At 43.9% G+C, this 23,738-nt stretch overlaps 1 protein-coding gene across 1 annotated transcript in view; it reads left to right on the forward strand.

Annotated features, from left to right (window-relative positions):
* Positions 1 to 23,738, forward strand: part of LOC115332249 (hydroxyacid oxidase 1-like) — a 60,685-nt gene that overhangs the window by 27,065 nt on the left and 9,882 nt on the right. Inside the window, exons 6-7 of the mRNA XM_040210206.1 lie at positions 17,975 to 18,133; positions 21,341 to 21,410. Of these exons, the coding sequence (XP_040066140.1) occupies positions 17,975 to 18,133; positions 21,341 to 21,410 (229 nt within the window). The remainder of the gene's footprint in view (positions 1 to 17,974; positions 18,134 to 21,340; positions 21,411 to 23,738) is intronic.

A 23,738-nucleotide genomic window follows, 5' to 3' on the forward strand; every position in this document is an offset into this window, starting at 1 on the left:
TGTTTTAACAGTGTCCAGGGACATCCAATTGTTCTTCTTACGGGCGCAGTGCAATAGAACGCACAAACAGACGCTTGCGCGCTCGCAGTCGCACTCATACACGTGCGCACGCACGTACACACGCATGCACACACGCAAACCCACGCGCACGCGCAGACGCACACGCACGCACAACCAGAGACGCACACACGCATGCACGCGGACGCATCCACACGCGCGTGCACGCACACACACGCAAACAATTACGACGAAGGAAACGTTGCGTAAGTTAGTTTCGGTTTCGGTTTACACAAAAAGAAACAACCTAAAGTTTACATAAAACCTAAAATTTACTCACTTTTTGTAATGTTTTACATTATTATTTTAAGGAGATTCTTATTGTTACTAATATAATAATAATTTGCTTAGTATCGTTCTAAAAAATAACAATATATAAAAAGGAAAAGAGACTCTTGAAGACTGCGCAAGGCAATCGCTATTGCAATCAGCTTCCGTTGCGTGCGGTTGAATGGTCGTTGGAGTTCCAGAGGCTTCGGACATCTCCTTTTTTTTACGTTTTAGCCGTTTTAGTGGATATTTTAGATATCTTCCTTACGAATACCGTGTTCAAGAATAGCAATCGATCACTGAGAGCTGGGAGACGCTGCGTCTTGCCAACGCCCGTAAGTTCAGAACCGCCCATGCACGACTCGTGCAAACGCCGGTAAGCAACTTTCTTTTGTTTCTGCGAAGTGGGCTGCTGTTTCAAACTTTGTCGTGTACCGTGTGCTTGCTAAGCTATGCTTGATTCTAACTATGCTTCTGCCCTGTGTTATTTTGTTATTTGAAAAGAGCGTATCTTCTTCAAAACCTGTGGCTCGCTCCGCAGTGTGAGAAAGATTCCCGTGCGGCGGAACCGTGGGCATGCTCTGGGCGCCGTCGTGCGGCGCTCGTCCGACGACGCTTGTGCGGAGCGTTCAAGTGCCGTCTGACGGCAGTTCAAGCATTCAGTCGCCGTCCCAAAGTGTTAATCACAGGTCATGCTAGTTCTGACGTCTTGTCCTAACAGCCGCTCGCCACCGATTTGTTTCCTAAACCGGGAGCGAGAGAAACGTTACAAGAGCGAGCATGCAGCATGATTTTTTGCATAAGCTAATGCCTGTGCCGTAGAGACGCGCGGTCTCTTCGTCATATTTCCGAGGGTAAAAGCGCTAAAAAAAAAATAGGACAAACAACGCAATGTGTTGTTTGTTTCTTTTACTTGTCCGTTGTTTTTAGAGCTTTTACCCTCGGAAATTAGGTCTCTTCGCGTTTACCGAACCGGCACACTTTTTATGTTTACGATTGTGTGATGCGAAAAATAAAAGGAGTTTAGATGTTACGCTTTTTAGTGTAACCCGCGGTTCGCCACTTAGATATGAGATGGCGGTACTTGGGCCGGGATCAGCGAAAGCGCGCTCGCTGCGCAAACCCATCGGGAGAGAAGAACAGACTCGCTTGGGCAGCGGCCAAGGTTGGACGTGCAACATGCCGTTATATTAACAATAAACTCAGTTATTTTACCCAAAACGTCTACGGAGTTAACATTAGTAGCGGCGAAAGCCCTTACAAAAATCAGAGCAGCTAGAAAAAGCAAAAACATGAAAAAAGGCGGAAAGAATTAACTAATGTCAAACCTGAATATTTCATGGAGTTCAAAGACTACCACCGTTCCAACTCGCCAGGTTATTCTTTCTGTCAAAGAATAATAGCGAATAGTAATAAAAAATAAATGCCAACTATTAATTGGTTACAAAGTCGTAATTGGCACAGTGCAGCCCTACGCTACTCTACTCTTTTGATGTTATCAGGTAATGTGTAAATGTATAGGGCAGTTCATAGCAACCATTTATGCCCGACCCATTATATTAAGTTTTTTCTTTATATAAAAGTTATATGAAAAAAGTGCTCTTCCTAAATTAAGCCGCACCACTGTATGTACAATAGCGTGTAACGTTTATGTATGTTCTCAGCAAAAGAAAGGGATGCATTAAAAAAGGCCAATCATTTTGTTTCCTCTCTGTTAGAGCTTCTTTCACGTATATGCAAAATGTGGGTGTCTACGTCTAAAAGAGTGGGATTGACATTTCCTGCAGGGCTGGAAGGCCTGACTCAGTTTGGCTAGCAGCTTGAAACCTATGGGAACCTGGGGAACTGAACCACAAGAGTGAGAGTGACACCCGCCTTGCACTTCCTGAACGATGGCACCATGAGGAAGGGGGAGCTGCCCTAAAGTGAATGCAATAGCAGGTGGGTCGTTCCAGTGAACCCCTCTACAGATGATACCAAGGAGACAATTATTAATAAATGTGTTATTAAAAACATGGAATGTGAATGGCACGAACAAGAAGGAGGAGGTCAACACAGCGCTGTGTTGTGTTCATATCCTCCGTTCCCAGATTCTTCATGATTTCTTTTCAGTAATTGGCTACTAACTAGTCCAATCATCAGCACTAGTCAATAAAAGTATGCTGCTATTTATTAGTATGCATTAACACCCTGCTTGCAGTTGAATCCTACAGTCATTTATTAATAAACAAAACGAGGGTGCAAGCTAGCTAAACAGGCTAAACACACAATTTATTAAAGACGGGCTCTCTGAAGGATGACACAAACGCAGAGAAGTATCAAACACAGCTGAGTATTAATGGGGAAAAAATGAATAGGCGACCCAAGAAAGAAAACGTAAGGAACAACATGAAGTCAGTCTTTACAATTTCTCTTCTGCTTGCCACCACTTTACAAAGGGAATTCCTTCCTGGGCCTTACAGCGTTTTACTGTTCACAACCCCTGACATACCCAAGGACAGTAAACATAAAAAAGCAACCTACTAACATTTGAGTAAATGTAATTGAACAAACAACAGGGAATGCTTTGAGCTTTCAACCTAGGAAATAAAAAATATGCACAACATCAAGATTTAAGAAAAAGGGACGGACGCATCACACCTGTTTCTAACAAAAATATAGGCCAAGAAACTTCTTCCACTCGATGGCAAAACACGGGGAAGGCACTAATAGATTTCTAGGTTTCATCACTGTTAGTGATTCTTTCAGTATACACTTGTGGTCACTCTCTTCAGTCAAAATTATTACATCATCATCATTCATTAATTCGTCATCACAGTTGTGTTCTTTAAAGGGGGGACGGAAACAAAAATTTAAATATTCAAATTTCGTTCGGAAGTGAGTCAAACATGACGGATAATAACCGTAAATGAAAATCGCACGTTTGTATTTTGAACGACTGGCTATATTTTTCGTTCCAAACGGTGCACTCGAGCAAGCGCTCGAAGAGAAGCGAACGGAGAGCGCGATGCGTCATGGAATATCCGGCGCAAACAAAAACAGAAAGAAAAGATTATCCGCGTTCGTGGAGTAGCCTTGCAGGCGTGGTTATGAGCTTTGCCCTTGGTGGCGTTGTCAGCGTTGTGGTGGTGTCAATAGCATCAGCGCGTAACAACCGAGCCGTTCGAAGTACGTGTGGCGTTACGAGCCTGTGGCTGGCACACGTGGGCTGGCCCATGGAGCACGTAGCTTCCACAACACTATCAGCTTAGTGCTGAACGAGGTGGGGAAAGCAACTTTTGTTCGAGTTTTGAGCGACGGGCTAATCTTCTAGGGGGAGAATGGCGGTGTCCGGTTGCACGAACGAGGGTGCGAGAAAGAGGGGAGTCCTTCCGTTCCGTCTTCTTGGACCGCTTGGTACAATGCGCGATTTGTGAGTTCAGGAGGAAAGCTAAGAAGGAAAACGTTAAAATGCCAAAGAGCGGCACTGCGCCGAAGGAATCTGTTACGTCACGACTACGTAGCAGATTCCACAATGTTGCTAGACTACCTCCCAAATAGGCTCCGCATGCATCCACCAGGTGCACATTGAAGATTGTTTATTTAGCTTTAAAATTAGTTTTCTTGTGCTTTTCAACGAAAGACTGGTGTTTTTGAGGTTAGGGTGCAACAGGCAAAACATTAAAGCTAGAAAATGATCGCTGAAATTTCGTTTCCCTACCCCTTTAAAGGACCAATGCAACAATATTTGTACTTTGCGCAAATACCGCTTAAAACGGATCCTTAACGTTAATGACCTATGAAACACGCGTTCGTTTTTAACCCCACGCAATAGAAGTTCCAGAAAAAAATTTAAGAAAAACGAGCAGCGTTCACCCCCTCAACTCGCAGCCAGAACAAGCGGCCACGTGATCTGGAGCCGATTATATGCCGCCAGTGTTGATCATAGCCACGCGCTGGGGTTGGCAAAGCGCAGGACACGCGCTGAGTTCCAGGCATTGTTATGGCTCGGCTGTTGTCGTCGTTGCAGCGATTGGACACGGGTCAAAACCCGAATGCTTCTCGAGCTAGCAATTGTCACGAGCCCAAGTCGAGTGCCCACGCAATGCTCGGGTCCAATCTATGAACCGCATTCAAATATCGTCACTTGGGTGTACTGGGACCCCCGAGTTACGTCATCAAATTTTGCAAAGGAGAGATTGAATGAAAAGGATCGCTTTTGTCCTTGAAATTACACCGCAACAAAGGAGTTTCTTGGCCAATGGCGTTGCGTGTGAGTATCCTTGAGTCCCAGGTGTGCCAGTAAGCTCGTGTATAGAGAGATACATTCCAATTGAATATCGTTGCACAGCTCCTTTAAGGCCACACAACTATTGCATTAGATCACGTGTTTTGACACAGCTGAATACAGATCCTTATTTTCTGCAACATTTATACTAAGTTCAATCGGTCCTTAATGCAGGGTTTTGTCGCATGAAGTGTTCTATGAGTCGAGCGAGAATTTCTAGCGGTCCTTGGGACATGTCGTGCTGTAGACTTGTGTATTACTGGCTTTTCTTTGTTACTTTGTGGGATATGGCAAGCGGTATTGAATTTATTGCAGGTCCCAGCTGCACCAAGCGAGTAGACTCACCGTCAAAGACCGCAAGCTGCTATCTTCAAGCCGCGCAGAGTGTTCTATGAGGTGAGCAATCATGTTTGGCAGTCTTTGGTACATGAAGTGCTGGGGGTTCATGTAAACCTGGCCTTGTCCGTTTGATCCAGTTTTACTTCAGAAAAAAGTGGACCTCTATAGTGGGATGGTGCACGGCTGCATGCGCATGCACCCGGTATTTATTATATTTATAGATACATAAATACAAAGCTTTCTATTTTGATTCGAACAAAGTAAAAAAAAAACACGGTGTGAGTGTTACTTGGATGTTGACTTCAATGTGTGTTTGCGGGGCTCAGAGGACATTACATAAGGGGAAAACCCTTAGCAGGATGTTATTCAAAACTAATTAACCAACATTTTAATAATGGTTTTATGGGGTATGTTTCAATTCTAGTTTCAAAGGCAGTGAATATTAAGGCTGCGGTCCCACGGCAGCCATCTTGAACAAGACGTTAGTTCAACCAATAGATGGCGACACGCACCCGTGGGGTGGCCGAAACATTGATTAACAGTGGGATGGCTCGAGCACCATCACGTTCCCCTCGTGGCCTTGCTCGCGCCGCTGCCAGCTGTGCTCAATAGCTCAAGTAGCGTGGCCCAGCAAACGGATGTATGCGAGAATGTCAGGCTGGGTATAAATTGTTCTCTGATATAGGGACATACGGTTCGGTGGTTGTAACGGGCTTTCGCAATAAATCTTACCAAGAAGGAATCAAATGTTGATTGCCGTGTCAATATTCTATCAATGAAAATTTCCTCTGCAAGAATGCACGTCCAGTAGACTCAACCAGTGGAAGCGGACGTCAAGTAAACTGCTTCGCGATTTACGGTACTTACCTCACCATTTTAATGACGACTAAAATAACGTCACGAAATATTGTGTTTCACGGGGTCCGGAAGATGTTGTAAAGGTTGTTACATTATAGTTCCCGGAAAACAAACGCAGTTGATATTTTCGGAAGTACCGACACACATAATGTTGTAAGTACAGCTTAGGAAAACCAACAGAAGAAATAGGAAGACGTTTATTTGCAATGAAGACGCTATGAATGAACGGCGTTTAGCGACGGCAAGATATGAGCGTTCGGGAATTTATAAGTTGACGTAATTGCTAACTATGGACATGCGAACAATGAAGACCAGTTTTGTCGGGAGATGGTGTTGCGGTGATGACCTGATATCGGACGACTCATGGCAGACGAACAAGCAAGTTTCTGCTCAGCGAATGGTAAGAGTCCAGTGTCAAGCACAACACGTGGCTACCAACGTTGTCGACGTTTCGAACACTTGCCGCTTTCGACAAAAGTCCTGGCACCTGGGCTAACTTTGTGGAAAGACTCGAAGTCTTCCTTGAATCCAACGCCATCATGAACAGTAACTGAAAACGATCCACTATTCAGTCGGTGGGTGGCGAAACGTATCCATCTACGGAGTCATGGGCGATGCGTGCTCTAAGTGGCTGGAAGTTTACACGATGCCTGCCACGACGTCCAAACACGTCATTGACGTTCTATGGTCTCTTTTACCTACTTTTGCCCTACTGAAAATACTTTTCTCTAATAACGCGCAAAATTTTGCTTCAAATGAAATAAACAAGTTTTTGAAGAAAAAAAACCGGCATGAGGCATCACATTAGTGCACCATACCATCCTGCAACTAACGGGCAAGCAGAGCAGATGATGTCCGAAACGAAAAAAAGCCCTTTTGAAGCTTACGGAAGAAGCAGTTCAGTGAAGAATCGCCAGGTTCTTGTTCCGGCAGCACGCGACGGTCTCATCTTACACGAAAAAAAACCCGCCGAAGCAATATTCGGCGGACGAAGAGCCACACCCCTCGATCTCGTATTACTGTAGCCTACGAACAAAGATCGAGAGATTCCCAGATAGAGGGTAATGGCAGTTTAATCGGTCGGAAAACTCGTCTACGTGAGGAATTTCAGCGGAAGTGGGGTCTTCCATGTAAAACTTGAGTAGAAAAGGCTCTATGTTGGTTGACCAGGAGGTGTCATCTCTCTGAATACGTTGGATATCAATGACCTTCAGTGTAAATATAACTAAATCACAAAACTCTCTTTGTGTATTGTTTAACTTCCCTTGTATTAGATAGTAGAAGCTATAGTGGCGATATGGACCTTTCACACCAGGCTCCTTTTTCTTATTTTTCGCCTCATACTCCTTTGCGGTTTAGGTATGCTTCAAGAATCTTTTGGAACGGGGACACTTTACGTCAATGAGGCCATTTGTTCCAAGTAGTCAATCAGGGAATGCTGCTAGAAATCCGTCCCTCATATTAACGAATAAGCCGCACTTCTGCACAGTGCAGTTTTCCTGTTCAACGTACAGTTGTAAAGCAGCATCCTCAATGATTCTACCTTATACTGTTGCGGGTGAAGAGTCTTTGGGTACACGATACCTGAAACAAGTCTGGCACTGTACGTTGCGGTTCGACACCCACTAATGTCATCGTCCTTATGGAGCCTCATCAATTAATAATTACCTCGTCACCTCATATTGCTCTTCATCAACAGTAAGTACAATAGGCTACCGCCATCTTACAATCCAAGAATTGAAAAATTTAGTCGTTCAGTCCTTCAACAAGTTTATTATTTATACATTGTTATTACGTTACATTACCTCGAGACGATCGACGTCCATCGTCGATTTTCAAATACTTATACCTGTATATAAATTAGACGCACAAGAACGGGGGGGGGGGGGGGGGGGGGGGGGAGGGAGGGGGGAGGTGGCCGAGTGCATGATCTAGCGCACACCAGCTCGGAGCACTTGGAGCGAAAGCTCGCGCTGCAGAACCCACCCCGCCCCTGCCCGTTTCGATCTGGAAGAGCATCGTACCGGCGTGCGGTCGTGTATCACTACTGCGTGGTGCACGTTAAAGACCCCAGGTTTGCGGCTGTACCGCACTGGCTAAATTGTTCATCAACAGCTGAGACACCAGACGCCCACTAAGGCAGACTAACTTCCGGCTGTATAAACATACACACAACAATTTGCAATTAGACGCATAATAACAAAGACCACAGCGTGCCGCATCTTTTCTTTTGGTGCTTTTTTTTTTTTTTTTTTAAACCAGCGCAAGCTTGTGCGTTCTTTCTTTTGAAACGGTTAGAACGGTCGCACATAAAACCCGCGTTTCTCCTACCCGCCCGCTTCCTCCTCTCATTATGTGTATTTTGTTATAAGTTAACTAAATAAGCTATAATGATGGTGTATTATTCATATTTACTATCAGTTTCAGTCAGGGAAAAGGAGTTTCGCGGGAACTAGAGCCAATAAATGAGCTGCACTTAGAGTATCGGCACTCTCTTCCCCGACAGTGTTGTGAACGCCGCCATTTTGTTGCTTGTGCAGAGCAGGCGCAACTGCCGATCGTCATGATTCAAAAGTGCGACGTCCTCAGCATTAGATTCGGTGTTAAGAAGCTCATGTAATGTTGCTTTGCTTTGTCGAAAACTGTTTAAAGTGGAGGACGGAAAAGCGTTTCTTGTGATTTCAGATAAAGCTTCAAATAACTGGCAACCATGATTTTAAGCCACAATAAGGCCAAGTGTCGCAACTCTGAAGCGTAGCTTATTTAATGACACTATTCATGCTCTTGTTTAAGAGGCTTGTAATACCTGGAGGGGCCATGACGTAAGCCCCGTGGATTCCACAAGCCACTACCTTTTGACACCTGCCTCTTCTTCATTGCTCCCGCTTGTGCCAGTAAATTAGCTGCGGATCCGAGTAACGACTCTTGGCTTAAAATTGTGGCTTAAAATCATGGTTGCCAGTTATATGGAGCTTTATCTAAAATCACAGGAAACGCTTTTCTGTCCCTCACAAATGTTTAAACAACCCGCGACAGAGCATTTCAATATTGCATCAGCTTCCTAGCACCGCATCTAATGCTGAGGAAGTCGTACTTTTGGATCATGATGATCGGAAGTTGCGTTTGCTCTGAGCAAGACCCAAAATGGCGGCGCCCAAACCAATTTTGGGGAACTGAGAGCCGATACTTTAAAGCTTATGTAGTGACTCTAGGCATAAAGTGAACTCGGGTGTATTATTTTCCTCTTCGTCTTTATTGTTTATTGATTTCAATCATATCGAATAATGAACGCATTATATCACGCTACGCTTGTGTAATTATTTGTCTTATATTTATTAGCCTGACCCAATACTTAAACCATTCATTTATCGATAGTAAATCTTCCAATATATTTTTTAAATGTGAAGGTAAAAAGACGCGGAGACTGATGATGATACAGATGCCAACGCCGCCATCGGAAATTTTTTGAACACTAGAAATCAGCAGTTTGTCTGCCATCCGCCAGGTAGCGCAACAAAACACCCAAACAGTTTTTAATTGTTTTTAAAATTAGCTAAGCTCTACACCTATTAAGAAACCAAATCAAGATCATTGTGAAAATTTAATACATCGCAATGTATATCTATTCCAGACAATAAATGTTATTAAATGCCAATAAATCTATTTGATGTCCAAAACAGATATGCGTCAAAAACAGGTAAGTTTGAAGGGCTCCTGGAGCGTTATGACTTTGAAAATGAAAAAAAGCCATCGTCCACCTCTTGGGAAACCATTGTAGCTCTAAATGTTATAAAAAATTTTATCGTGGTTTAATTATTTCCTTAGCGGCATTTGAACTATCATGACTCGAAGCACAAAAAAGTGCTACGTTTGATATGAAATATCTAAACAAAAAAATTTTACATAACATTAAATTTTTTTCTGCATATTACCAATTATAAGCACTACATCTGTAGCTACTTTCATTGCCCTAGCACTTGTCATTAAAAACATATTTGTGCTGAAAAATGTCAATTTTAGGGCAATATTTGGAGGGATAAAAAAAACAAAGTAGTGCAAATATCAAAAAAGTGGATCGTTAGATTCTGCTCCGACATCATCTTAACAAAACTGCTATATTGGAACCGTGTTATCTTTAATGGATCGTTCATAAAACATGAACTAGCGGAGCATGTGAGGGTCCGCGTCATCATATTTGCAACGCTACAAACGCGCATGAACAGTAAACACCAACACATACATAATATCAAATGAAAGAGGATTGCATTGCCTTTCGAATGACATCAATCCCACAAAACAGTATTTAAAAGGAGATGAGTAATGGCCTGTCAAAAAGTACCTAAACTGCCACATTCAGTGGGACCGTGGCCTTAAAGACTAACACAATTGACACAATTTGCGAATGGTAACAAGTTTCGAAATATTCAGTGCTAAGAATCTGCCTTTTCGTCGCCCGATTCCAAAATCTTGCGCTCAGAAGGCCTCAGGATGTCGTGCGGACTTGATTGCTTCGGACGCACCTTCACTATCCTGGAAGTATGATGCCGATGCTTCCACCAAGGACACACTGTCGAGATAGTGACGACGTACCCAGTATGACTAGGGGACTGTTCTGCCCATTATTAACGGCACGAAATCTTGAGCTCAAGCTGAGCCCGGTTTTTGCATCCGATATTAAAAACGCAAAAGTTGGACAATTAATACCTCCAAGCCGCTTGGCTTTTTGTGAATGGTTTAAATAGGGATAGCCTTTAATATTGACTGGCTTTTAACACTGCAGTTGCAACATGGTCCATAAAGCCATGAATTACAAAGCTAACAGATTTGGGTCAATTAGTCAATGTACTGTGACAGTTATCCCCTTTACTAATGTCCGCCGAGTCCCACGAACACGCAATGAAGATATCGACAGAACTCTCACGGCCTTTTTTTTTTAATTTTGTTAGCTTTCAAATAGAATGCTGTGCAGAGTGTATACACGTAAAACGACTTGTAGAATGTAATCATGCGCATAATTGTTACAAAACTTTGCTTTTCACCCAATTAAGTATTGCATTTTTCATTGCAACCTTCCAAACATAAGCAAAGCATCCAGTTTGGTACTCAAAGTGTATTCTATTCGGCAATAAATTAACGGACGACCACTTGGTTCGCCTTTGGCTGCATTGTGAAAATAATAGGCATGTGCGAATCATGGATTTTGGCTTAAAATGGATAATAATGTGAGCTTATTAACTTTTCAGTTGAATGTCACATAGTTTCTGCACCTCTCTCCAAGCCCGTGAATTCTGGGTCCGTTTACATGAAGTCGTCCAGCAGCCGCAGGTTACCTTTTGGGCCACCGAGATTGCTCTTCTCTTGACGCAGACAGCTCATTGTATATTTTGTCAGAATACCTTTGTCTGTCACGGATTCGAGGGGTGCATTGAGGTGCAAACGGAGCAATGTATCATAGATAGCTGTAGAAATATATTATCATGAGCACCTTTTAATGTGTAATCGCCCCCTCCTCCGTTGAAAACCGCAGCCGTCAACCTCGACACGCTGCATGGGGGATTCTTGCTGCACCGGTTGGTGTTCGGACGGGGGAGTTCATATGGCCGGTGACTGTACTTAAAATGTAGCCCTTGAAAATTAATTTCTACAGCCACATGCGAAACATTTTTATGTTGGTTGTTTTCTGTAACCTTTATCTTTGGGTTTTTCAGTGTAGAAGAGGAGGCAAAAAAATTAACATTGGCCAAGGGACAAATATTGGCATGTACCGTTATGGTCAGTCGGGAGCCCTATACGGTTCATAAACGCAGGGTGGCGAGGTGAGAAGGGTGAGTCTGTGGCAAACATAGATTGTAGCACCTAAGCTCCCAGTCTTCTGCCGGTGTTTGTGCCTTTTTTTTTTTTTTTTTGCAACTTGACTTCCCTTGGCTATGTTCGCTGATACCGAAAAGAACCCATTATCGCATTTAATGAACGCTGGCGACCGATGACACCGCCTGACAAAGCGTGTCTGCCCAAACGTCCCTGCTTTTTGCCTTCTTCTTTTAGACATATTGTTTCTCATCTGTGCATTTGTTGGTGGCCTCTTACCCATACAAAAACCTCAAATGTAGACAGGAAGGCTGCTGTCAGCAGAAAGAAAACCGGCCGCTGTAGAAGTTAAAAGTGAGAGCAAAGCAAAAAATCACTCATTGCGAAAATAAACCAGTGATGCGTCGGATTTTTCCGTGGCTTTTTTTTTATCTCCAAACCTGTCAGCTCATTTCTAACAATAAATGTAACAAGATACATAAGTCTAACAGCGTATCATTATACATCGCAAAAGTATTTAATTACTGAAACACAAATAGATTTCGTAAATGCATTTCGGTACAGAAATAGAGATACTCACAAGTGCCCCTGAGATAACATCGCAATGCTTGCACGTTGTTGTGTTGCCCCGATTGTAATGCTTCATTCGTTTTACATTGCTGCAGACGCCGGTTACTTGTTCCAACATAAGCACTGTATGCCTGTGTGGAGGCTAATGCTCATGGCCTTAACTGCAGCGAATAATAGCAGTTGACAAGAGCAAACATGTTTTGGCCTTCTACATTAAAATATGTTTTGCTTTATCCTTTTACCTAACGCAGGACGAGAACACCCCACCCGCACCATGTGTCCTCTACAACAAGCAAGAGCTGGACGATGCAGACTTTCTTCACCTTGTTGAGGATCGTGAGCGCTTGTTTTTTGTTTTTAATGCAGAAGAGGGGCTGTGCATGTTGTTGGCAGCATATTGGCTTTTCAGCATCCAGTACGAATGCAAGGCCTCCAACACACTGGTTGCTCTGGAGAGGATTTTCCTTGGCTTGAGCGACACCAATCCAAGGACAGTCGTAATTAAATTTTTGAACAAAGTTTGCAGAAAGGTATGTGGTTGAAGAGATGTTTTTGTGAGCCGTTTTAAAAGTGTATAATCCACTTTTCTCGCCAGTATTATCAGGTTAATTTTTATTTTGCTTCCAGAACGAATGATAGAAGGTTTTATGAAGGCATGTTTTCTTTTCCCTTCTTTAAATGTTGGGCACTTTCTGTGATAGCTAATGCTGCCCTCCTGTAGACGAGGTGCTTAGAATTTAGCTGTACGAGTTCCTTATCTATAGTCGTCTTCCAGAACTTTATAATTTTCTTTGTACGTGAGCAAGAGGATAGCGTCTTCTACTGTAACGTTTGCTTTTTTGACGTAGAGTGCAAGTTCATTCTGTAATATCTTTCATTACATGTTTGCAGATAGCATTCTTTATTTCATTGAATGGCATACATTGTATTTCCCATTTCTCAAGGTTCAATAAATGTTCAATTTAACACATTCTAATTGATGTCATAATGAGCTTCACCTAATCAAATACTGCTGTGGTTCAGTCAAGGGCTAAACCACCCCCCTCTACCCTGCTTCTAATTAGTAAACAGATGCGCGTAGGAGACAAGTGATAAGCGAAGCGTGTTGCCTGCAATCCTCTGAGACAAACAAAACATGTCACTTGATCTCCAAACAAGAAAGCTTTACATGCTTCGTTTGTGGCAGACCATGCATGATGTTCACAATGGTTCAGCCGTGCAGTGCGATGCTTGGGGCCACTGCTTGCTCACTTAGAGTTCGAGAAAGGGGGGTGCCGTAACACTTCCCAAGTGCCCACGGGGTTATGATGTGGCTTGCAAGGAGCTCTTTTGTATTACTTCTTCATGAAGTGAGTTGTGTTTAGTGTGACTCATTATTTCTTAATCACGTGCCTCGTATGTGGTGATGTGGCAATCCCTCTAAGTGAAAAAAGTGTAAATATGTTCAGTAAACATGATAAGCTGTAAATCATATAATAATAATATAAGAATATGCAATACCATATATACTTTTCGTACAATTTACAAGTTCTGATATGTGTATTGGACACATTCCAATGAAATGTTCACTGGGGTCTATACTTCATTTCACCCTTCGTCCGAGCGCGGCGGACGCTACCAGCCAATCCAGCGTCGAGAGAGCGTCATGTGACCTTGAACTCCACATAACCAAAACGTCGCATGATACTCTCCCGGCGCCAGATTGGCTGGGGTGGCCCAGCATCCACTGGGCCACCCCAGCGGGTGCCCATTTCATGCCAAGCACCCTTTACCAAGGGTATTAGCAAGCACCCTTTACCAAGGGTGTTAGCAAGCACCCTTTGTGAAGGGTGCTTGCCTGAACGCCATATGGGTGTTAGCCCAGGGACACACTGATTTACACCCTTAAGTGTGTAAAAACCTTTACTGGTGTACTCAAGGCTTCTCTTTCCCATTAGTGCCAGTAAGCTTGTGTAAGGTGAAAAAATATTGGAACTGAACAGTAGAGAGTTTTAGTAGATCGCTCCCATGACTCCGATAACAATACCCGATACTCCGCCACCGTCTCCCTTGCGCATGCATGGTATCGTTACGGGGCTATCGGAGGTATCGGAACGATCTACTAAAACTCTCTATTGTTGCACACTCCCTTCACCTAAAGTTACTTCTTTTTATTTTTTTTTACTGCTGCACTTCCGGGCGATCTTAATGGTGGGACAACATACCAACCCTGAACCTGCGATGACTGGAATGGTGGTCGCAACCAGCGTCGTAAGACTTAGTACTCAAAGCGTCCAATAAATATTGAGCAGCCTTGCAGCAGCTTCGCGTGTGATTACTGTGTAAGAGTTTCTGGGGTTGAGTTCTAAAACTTGACCTCCCGAAACTGTTGACAGTCTTTTGAGGAACACTGAGGCAGTCTGTGATAAATTATGTATTAAGTGTACAGCCACTTTCGGCCAGTGACTGGCCGGAACTCAATGGCCAGTGGCTGGCCGAAAGTGACTGGCCAAAGGTGAATGGCAAGTCACTGGCCTAAAGTGAATGGCTAGTCACTGGCCAAATGTGAATGGCCAGTCACTGGCCAAAGGTGAATGGCCATTCTCTGGCCGAAGGTGAATGGCCAGCCACTGGACAAAGGTGAATGGCCAGCCACTGGCCTAAAGTGAATGGCAAGTCACCAGACGAGGACGAAAACATTTCTATTGCCGAGCACTTTGGCCAAGCTTGGGCCATCGAAAATCTGGTTGGCCATAGTACACTTGCCAGCGATGGCCCATTCACAACGTGCTGCTTGGGCTGTCGCCGTGTGAAATAAAATCGAGCTGTCCGCGCGAGAATGTGGCCGCGACCTGTCATGTTCCAAAATGGTTTCGGTTTTGTCGCATAAATATATTTTGAAAATACCACTGTTCCTCTAGCATCAATTTTCCATGACCTTGCAAGAACTGTAAATAGTCTAAAAGTCTAAATTCACGATAGAGCTCACCTTTAATGCTATTCGTATGCGAAATGGTTTCGGTTTCGGTTGCGCCGCGTAGACATGCTTTATGTCTGCAACTGCTGCTCTGCGATCAATGCCTCATGATCTCGCAAGACGTTCAAATTTCTACGTTCACATTTCTACGTTGACGGTAGAGCATGTTTTCTTTTCATTCTCTGTCTCCCACAGTAATGTCTACAATCGATGCGATTGAACTCGTGGACTCCAGCTTTATCTTCAACACTACGTTATATGGCGTGACAGTACGCTTGCTAGTAAGCAAGCGGCGAAGGAAATATTTTCGCGTATCTCGTGTGTTTATTTACCCGCCAATGAGCTTAAAGGATCATGGCCCCTGCCTGGCTGACATGGTTTCCTGCAATTTATATTGTCCATTGTTTGGTGTGCCCCTTCTATATATTTTTTTACTTTTTTGAAAACGTGCTGATGTTCCTATAACAACCAGGTGTTTATGGTCATCCCACATTTCAGACGTCGTGGGAACCATCCAGCAGAGAAACCCATATTTGTCAAGTTTCAACACTTTTGCTTTTGATAGAACTCATCAGGGCTGGAACATTGCACATTTGAGCTAAAACATTTTATGAACACCATCTTGCCTAACTTTATTAATAAAAATTGAAGTTCTCCAACCACATAAATATGTACAAAGTTTATTTCAAAACTGACTTATGAAACGATTAAGCAACCAACAAGTTTCGAAGAAAGCTATTTTTTATGTTCCAAAAGACAGTAAGGGAAATGGCGTCCGGGGTTCTGGAGAGCACTTTCCATTCTAACGTTTTGAAGGTTTCAGTTCCTAATAAATGTAAAAGCGTCAATCGGTAAACATTCCCCAAAAGCTACAAGCCAAGAAGTCACACTCCTCAATCCAGAGTCACTCAGCGACATCACCGTGTAAACGGTGCAGTGGGTTGGTGCGGCGGTGAACATCACACAAGGTCCCCGTGAATAACGTGTACTTTGCAAAAATCAGGTTCCCCTGGAGGTTACCGGTTCCCAAACTTTGTTTCAGAAACAAAGAATAATAAAAGGCGTCTACGCGCACGTCTGGAGACCAGATGTTTCACCGCAGAGTCACAGAATTTGCCCTGAACACTTGCCGCAGGGCTGAGACTGACATACATATAATGGCTTCGAATTATGGATTATCTTTACTATTCATGGCGATGCTCGGTTACAGATACCGTCAGAAACATAGACAGCCTCCGCAATCATCTTCGCAAAGGTGTGGTAACTCTTTGCAAAGAATGACATGTCAATTCGACGAACGCACGGATAGTTGCTCCAAGCTCACGGCCGCCTTGGAATTCAGTAATATCTCAACCAGGGATGGGCAATATACATGCAGATATCTATCGAAATACAAATACAAAATACTTCCTCAAAAATGTATTTAATTACAAATCTAATTACATTTCCAAAAAAAGCATTTAAGTAAGGATACAAACACAACCAAATGTAGTTGGTCTCCTCCAAATACTTTTCCAAATATATTTCTCAAAATTTGCGTCAGCGACTTCAGGGCACCTGCAACGGGTTTCTGGGTATCTCATTTTAATTTTGCGTCGCACACTCGGGAGTTAGTGTGCGAGGCTCTTGTAACGTAATAGAAATATAATCACAAAAAAAAATGTAATCAGCTTTAGTAAGGTACGTTGTTGGGCTAGTTGGTTCATCTTAGTAAAACATATAAAATAGCGCAACAGGAACAAGGACAAGAAGTAAACAGGACAGGCGCTAACAAGAAGTAAACAGGACAGGCGCTTGGACGTAATAGGTGAAAAAAGTCCAGAGCTTCAAGCAGCTTTTTTTGTGGATTACATTTTGGTATAGACCAACAAAAAACCAAGACGACCAAAACGCGCAGCACTAGCTAGAGAATATTTTATTGTTGCAACTCGCACCAGCTACGGAAATCTGGACAAGCCGCGCATTTAGAATGTCCCAGGCAAAAATATGGATGGAAATCAGGATCTAAAGCATTACAAGTTGTCTCAGGCACTTAATTATTTAGGCAGTCTGCCTGTGAGCGTCGATTTCGTCACTATTCTTGCTTTGGACTAGCACCGTAATCACAAAGTTACTAAACGCTTGTGCTTGATTGAGAGACACTACATTCAGTGCAGAACGTAGTTTTCTTCCTGCTCTGGACAGTGACAATAAATTTGGGGGATGTATTTTCGCCCACAAAATTGTATTTAATTACAATTGTATTTGAAATACCCACGTCTTAGTATTTAAATACACACGTCAAATACATTACCTAATTTGTAATTAAATATAAATGCAAAATACACAAAGTATTTGAAATACGTATTTTAAATACTTGTATTTGAAATACTGCCCATCCCTGATCTCAACAAATATCGCGTTTTTTTTGTTTTTTTTTTGCTATTAGAAGAAACGCAATTAAACCGACAACAACCTAAAATAGAGTATAAGAAGAAACAAAATGCAAAACATCCATCGAAGAGTGTATTCCAAGCCCCGCGTACATGAAGGGCCTGCATAGCCAACGATTCCGTGCATGATGTTACGTCACGCAGGTTGTCAGCCACTGACGCCGGCAAAATTCGGGGTGCAGTTTCGTACACACGCTCATGACTGATTTGATCAATATCTTAACAATATATATTACAACAAAAGTGACGTTTGTCTATATGAAGGCTCCCCAGACCTAACAAGCGCAAAAACTTGAGTACTTCCGGTTTAGAACGGAGAATTCTTTTAATAACTTACTAACTTCACGCCGTCTAAACATACACGCAGGACAATTACTGTTCAACGTGACATCCGCCCTTGTCTCGCTCTGTTTGCAGATCGAAGCACTCCCCGATATAGTGAATGCCGTCCGTGGCCGCGTCGAGATCTACCTTGACGGCGGAGTGCGTCGCGGCACCGACGTGGTCAAGGCGCTGGCACTCGGAGCCAAGGCCGTGTTTATTGGACGCCCCGCCATCTGGGGGCTGGCGTACAACGTAAGACGTCGCATTTTGTTCTTCATAATCTTAAGGCTACCAAGATCAGACGTTCTCGTACTCTCAATAAAAGTGACACTTTAATTTGCACCGCAATAAAAGCCAGTAAGAAAACTGCGCGCCTCATGTGTTGAGTACCATTTTGCTCTCTTCTCGAGAGGAGTTAGGGGATTCATTACCGCATTGAATAATTATTTTGGTAAAATTAATTATGGTTTACCATGAAATTGTGGCGAAGAGTGTATAGTCTTTAACGCTTAATGGAATCATTATTCGTTTTAATTAGGATAACAAAATATTAGTTCTGCTAAAGTTGCCCGCTTCCACTACCAGAATTAATATTAGACCTAAGTTAGCCTTAGCCTACAATATGTTTAGTGAACTTCAACTGGTTTAATTTCTTGTCTGGATTAAAAGTCTAGTTTTTCTTGAAGAAACGTAAAAAAAAAAGTTTATTATTGTCAGTTGGATTCCCTCTCAATTAAATATCGTCGAAATCTTGTAGACTCAGTCCACCTAAACTCTTGTTATACCCCAATCGCACGGCAGCGTAAAGGTACCTTTGGCACAGGTACACTGCCCCTCAAACTTAACGCCGCCACTCGGTTACACTCGATTACGCAAATATTGATCTATTGCATGCTACCCAAAGATAAATTGGTCGCTTCCACCTCCTCGAATACCTTCCCCTGGTTGGGTTCTCATCAGGGACGCGAATGTTCACCAAGTAGTTCGACCACTAGGTTCAGGAATAGCTCAAAAAGTGAATAAACCGGATGATCTAGTGGCGGCGTTAAGTTTGAGGGGCACTGTACCTGTAGTAAAGGGAGCTGGAGATCGTAATCACACGGCCCCTAAAGGTCCCTTTCGCTAAGGGAGGTCCTGTGTTAAACGGAGCTCACCAAGCTCCCTTTAGAGCTACAGCGAGTAGCCTCGGACCCACGAACTAAAAATAAAAATCACAGATATATAAATATATCTTGTTTAATGCACTATAACAAATTGAATATACATAGGTAGCAAATTATGAAAGGATTGTGAACACAAACACGATTAAATAACACATTAACGAGGGACGCATACTCCAGCTAGCAGGTAGCGGTGGTGGCACGTGGAAAACAATGTCTGCTACGAACCCGAACGCGACGAACCACTGCGAGCTTTTTTTCGAGGTTGTAGACGAGTCGTGCGACTCTCCCGCCGACGACCTTTTATCCTCGTCGTCGCCCATCCCTTTCGATGGCGTGACTGGCGTAACCGGGAGACTCCGTCGTGGTTCGTTTCTCCCAGGCACCATTATAGCTACTTCAGTGAGAACTTTCCGGAAAAATAGAGCTGCTAAACAGAAAAAGGCCGCCAACCTCGCAATAGAAATTCGTAAACGCAGATGATTTATGGCGCGTATTTTGGGCACCAATGTGAAGTCCAGAGGGCGCGGGCACGGACGTCAAAATAACAGCCTTTATTTTGACGTCAACAGCACGTTTTCTTTGGATGCCGCTGTCTGCATTTTGCAATGTCGGTCGCTCGGCGTGTGTGTGGCCGGGTGCTCGGCGGGCCCACGAACTAGCGCTAGCGCTCTGCGATGTCTGCTCTTCCTATGCCCCTGTGTTCAAAGCGCAATCATGTTTTCTAACGTACCGTACCAACTTGCCCAACAATCAGCACTTGAAAATACGCAGCCGATAATTTAGGGCCAATGTCGCCAAACGGGTCGGACGTTTTAGAGCAAGACTCACTTCGACGCGCCTATAGACAAAAAAAAATAATTAATAATAAATGAAGTGCCGCAAGAGCAAGCACAAATTATATTTAAGGTTTACTTGTAATATTTCACACACAATAATCAAAAACTGCGCGTCAAAGCGGTCTCGAAGAATAATTGTTTATCACTTGCTCCTCTCGCGGTTTAGCAATCGACATCAACTTAAGGTGCTCCGTCTATTTATCGTGTGATCAAGAACGCCGTTTACTACAGTAACGTTGGTTAACTACAGGTACCTTCAGCTAAGGAACCTTAGCTAAAGGTACCTTTACGCTGCCGTGTAAATTTGGTATTTCACGGGCACGCTTAATGACAGTTAGGCTAAGCCATAGTAACAACACAATATTTGCGGACAACATTCTGGAGCTATGCAGTCAAAGCCATGGGCGCACGTGCGCCCGGGCATCTTAAACACCCATAAAAGCAATGCACGTGCACTCTTCAGTTCCTTTTAAATAGCTATTCGACAGCATAGCGCGCAGTAACTGCGGAAACGCGTTACAGCAGCTAAAGGTGAGTTAACTGCGCTTAAGAGTGCCCGTGTAACACCGGTATAAGTCAGTTAAATAACCAATTTGGTCGAACGTAAGCGTGCTCTTGTTTCAATCATGTGACTAACTAATGATATCTTGAATAAATTGTGATTACTTTGTCGTACTAAGTAATATTTGCTTACCGTTTTGCTAAATCACCCAAGGCTAGGTGGAAAACGAGAATCATCCGAAGTGGAAGAGAAAGGAACATAATGGCAGATGGAAACGATTGCAATTTGTGAAATGCCTAATATTTGTAATTGTGACGCAGGCTCCTGTCGCTTTGTTTCTTTCTTTTTCGCTTTATTATTTTTTTTGCATTCTCAATCCTGTTTTATTTAGTTTAGGAAAGTAATAAATCTACACCAGTTCGCATACGCCATCAGTCTTTAATTAAAATCGGCGTACCTTTCGAGAATAAAAGTAGACAAGAGAGAGTTGGTGATGGGGGAAATAAAATTAGTTCCGCCACAAAGATGAAAATTCTAAATTTAAAGTAGAGCGTGTTCCGCTTGACACACAAAGAATAAGACAACCTTGGGACAAGGGACACGAACATGCTCTCCACGCGCAGCAATAGGATTGTTGTTACAAGCGAAATACATTTTCGTCGTCCGTAGTCTGGAGTTTGTTTTATTTTTGTGTGTCAAGTTCAGAATTAAACTTTTCTAGATATCCATCTTGGCTTGGAATTGGATGTATAAGCCTACCCAAGTTCCTGCACCTACCACATCGGTAACATTTTATACTCGACACCTTTGTAGCTCTGTCATTCTTTTCCAATCTTCGCATACAATATCAATTTTAAGTTAGGAATCCCACCCATTTCTAGGCTGCCTGTTATATTTACGTATATTTGGAATCACCTGGTGAGAGCAGAATTCCTGATGCTTGTACTAACACCCGCAGGGTGAAGCGGGCGTGCGCCAGACGCTCGAAATCTTGCGGGAGGAGCTGGACCGGGCTCTCGCATTGATGGGTAAGTCGAAGTTTTTGTTCGAGAGACATGTAAAACACTATGTTTCCTTATGGGCCTATAGTCACTGATAGAGTAAGAACGGCAGGGCGTGTCTTTCGAACAACCGGCCTTCAGCACGCGCTTCATGCCTTCGGTGGTGCTTTTGTTGCGCGCGCGAGCTCAAGGTGCATAAAACGTCGCAGCTATTTTTTTTTTGGTAGCTTTTATTTTTTTAGTGATGTGTTCTGACTATCAGAACAAACACCGATTTTTATTTACCGGCAGAAGAAGGTAGCTTTTGCTTTCTTTCTCCATTACAAGTAAGCTTCCGTAGTGGCGCGTATGCTCAAAAACTTTTTATTGTGAACCGATGGTGACCGTGAACGGATTTAAGGGGCGTCCCCCCCCCCTAAGGCTCTTAATGTCAATTTTATTTGAATAAACACTTACACCAGCTTTTTTTAGGAAAAAATTATTAACTTTTAGTGACACAACTATTAGGTCAACAAAACAGATCGGGGCAGCGTGTCACGAATCTACCTATGATGGTGATCCTTAAACGTAGAGTAAATGTTGTTAAAAATGTGGTTTTACACGTGCGCATGAAGTGACCGTTTGGTGTTCTAGCGTGTCACCAGGCCCGATAGGTTAAAGGGCAAAGGAAACAAAAAAAAAAAAGGCTCTGTTGAGCTGGTACAACTGGTGCCTGGAGCGCGTCTCCGACTGGTGTGTTTAGCGTCCTATCCCGCCCATACATCAAAAGTGGTCCCAAAGTGGCAACAAAGGACGTCACAGAAGTTGCAATGTCATGCTGTAGCCTGTGGCGATCCTGGCGGCTGGTCGTAGAAATGCTGGCAAAAAGCACGAGCGAACACGAGTGTCGCAGTCGTCACGGCGTCCCGGACGTCCCAACTTCCTGCTGCTGTAGCTTCCGTGCACTGTAGAAGTGAAGAGCGACCTGCAGCAGAACAGGCGTCTGCCACATCCACCACAGCTGCTGAGACACCACCAGGGTCGCGACCGGCGACAGCATGACACTTCTATGACGTCATCAGGCGGAAATCAAGGGACCAGTTTATTGGACGTGGTAAACATACCAGTCGGATACGCGTTCCAGGCACCATAGTACAACGGCTGTACGGTTTCACTTTTGTCCCTTCGTCTAGACATTTTGTGCGTCAGCTTTTGCACAATATGCTTCCAAAGGCGTGACCACACCGTTATTAAATATTTAAAAACAAATCGGTTTTCAGGCACTGCCTGGGGAGTCTTTCTTACTCGGTTAACGGCCCCGTCACGTTGGTCATGAAAACGTGTCTTCACACATGTTCGAAGCGTATACAAGTACAAAACATACATACTTGGTACATGCCTGCTCCGAAAATTACGATGTCGTCTATGCCTGCGTATAACACCGTGTTTTATGATGTACGAGTAGCCGGACTCTGGCTTAACTGTGCGCACAACCTTGAAATATGGGAATAATATCAAGCGAGCGCTCCCCTGACCCTTTCCTGCCACCCAATCCTGAGTCATCATCGCTATAACACGCGGTCACGTACTCCTTGCATTGCCGTCGTATGAGCTCCTATTGGGGTGGCCTCTATACTGGGTGATTACTTTCAGCAGCATATAGTTTACACCACCAAAGTTGCTTCTACACAAAGTTCCCGTGAATCGCAAAAGTGACACCCAATGTTTCAACTACGGCGCAGTGGTTCGAACTCCCTGTAATACCGAATTAGAGCGCAGCTCTTGAGGAGGAGGAGGGGAGGGCACGGGGGGGACGGTATGCCCTCCTCCTCATCCGTACCCTCTCCTCATCTACACCTTCCGTGCTCCTCGCCTCCTCCCCCTCTTCTCCTCCTCCTCCCTTTTACTCCCCCTCCTCCTCCCCTCTTCCTTGTCCCTTTTTTCTCCTCCCTCCTCCATACTCCTCCCCCTCCTCCTTCATCCTCACCCTTCTCCCCTTTCTCTTCACTCCTCCCTCCCACGCCGTGCATTATGGGAAACGTCCCATAATGCACCGCGCGGTCAAACCGACGGCGACGGGGACGCGTTACGCCGAAACGTTACGGTTACGCCAACGCATTACGCCGACGCGTTACGGTTACCCCGACGGCGATGCCGAAGCGTCACGCCGACGCGTTTTGCCGACGTGTTACGGTGACGCCGACGCGTTAAGGCCGGTTCAGACACTTGCGTTTGAGTGCGTTTGACTGCGTTGCATCGAGAACCGAAAGCGAGTCACCGGCACAACTGTACTTCGTATGAAGCATGGAATCCAATTCAAGGAATCCTCTTGGCACACGGCAGCAGTCAGCAGGGATGTCCTGGTTTCTCGCTGCG

Source organism: Ixodes scapularis, unplaced genomic scaffold (assembly GCF_016920785.2).
Source record: "Ixodes scapularis isolate PalLabHiFi unplaced genomic scaffold, ASM1692078v2 PGA_scaffold6__148_contigs__length_123643588, whole genome shotgun sequence".
Lineage (NCBI taxonomy): Eukaryota > Metazoa > Arthropoda > Arachnida > Ixodida > Ixodidae > Ixodes > Ixodes scapularis.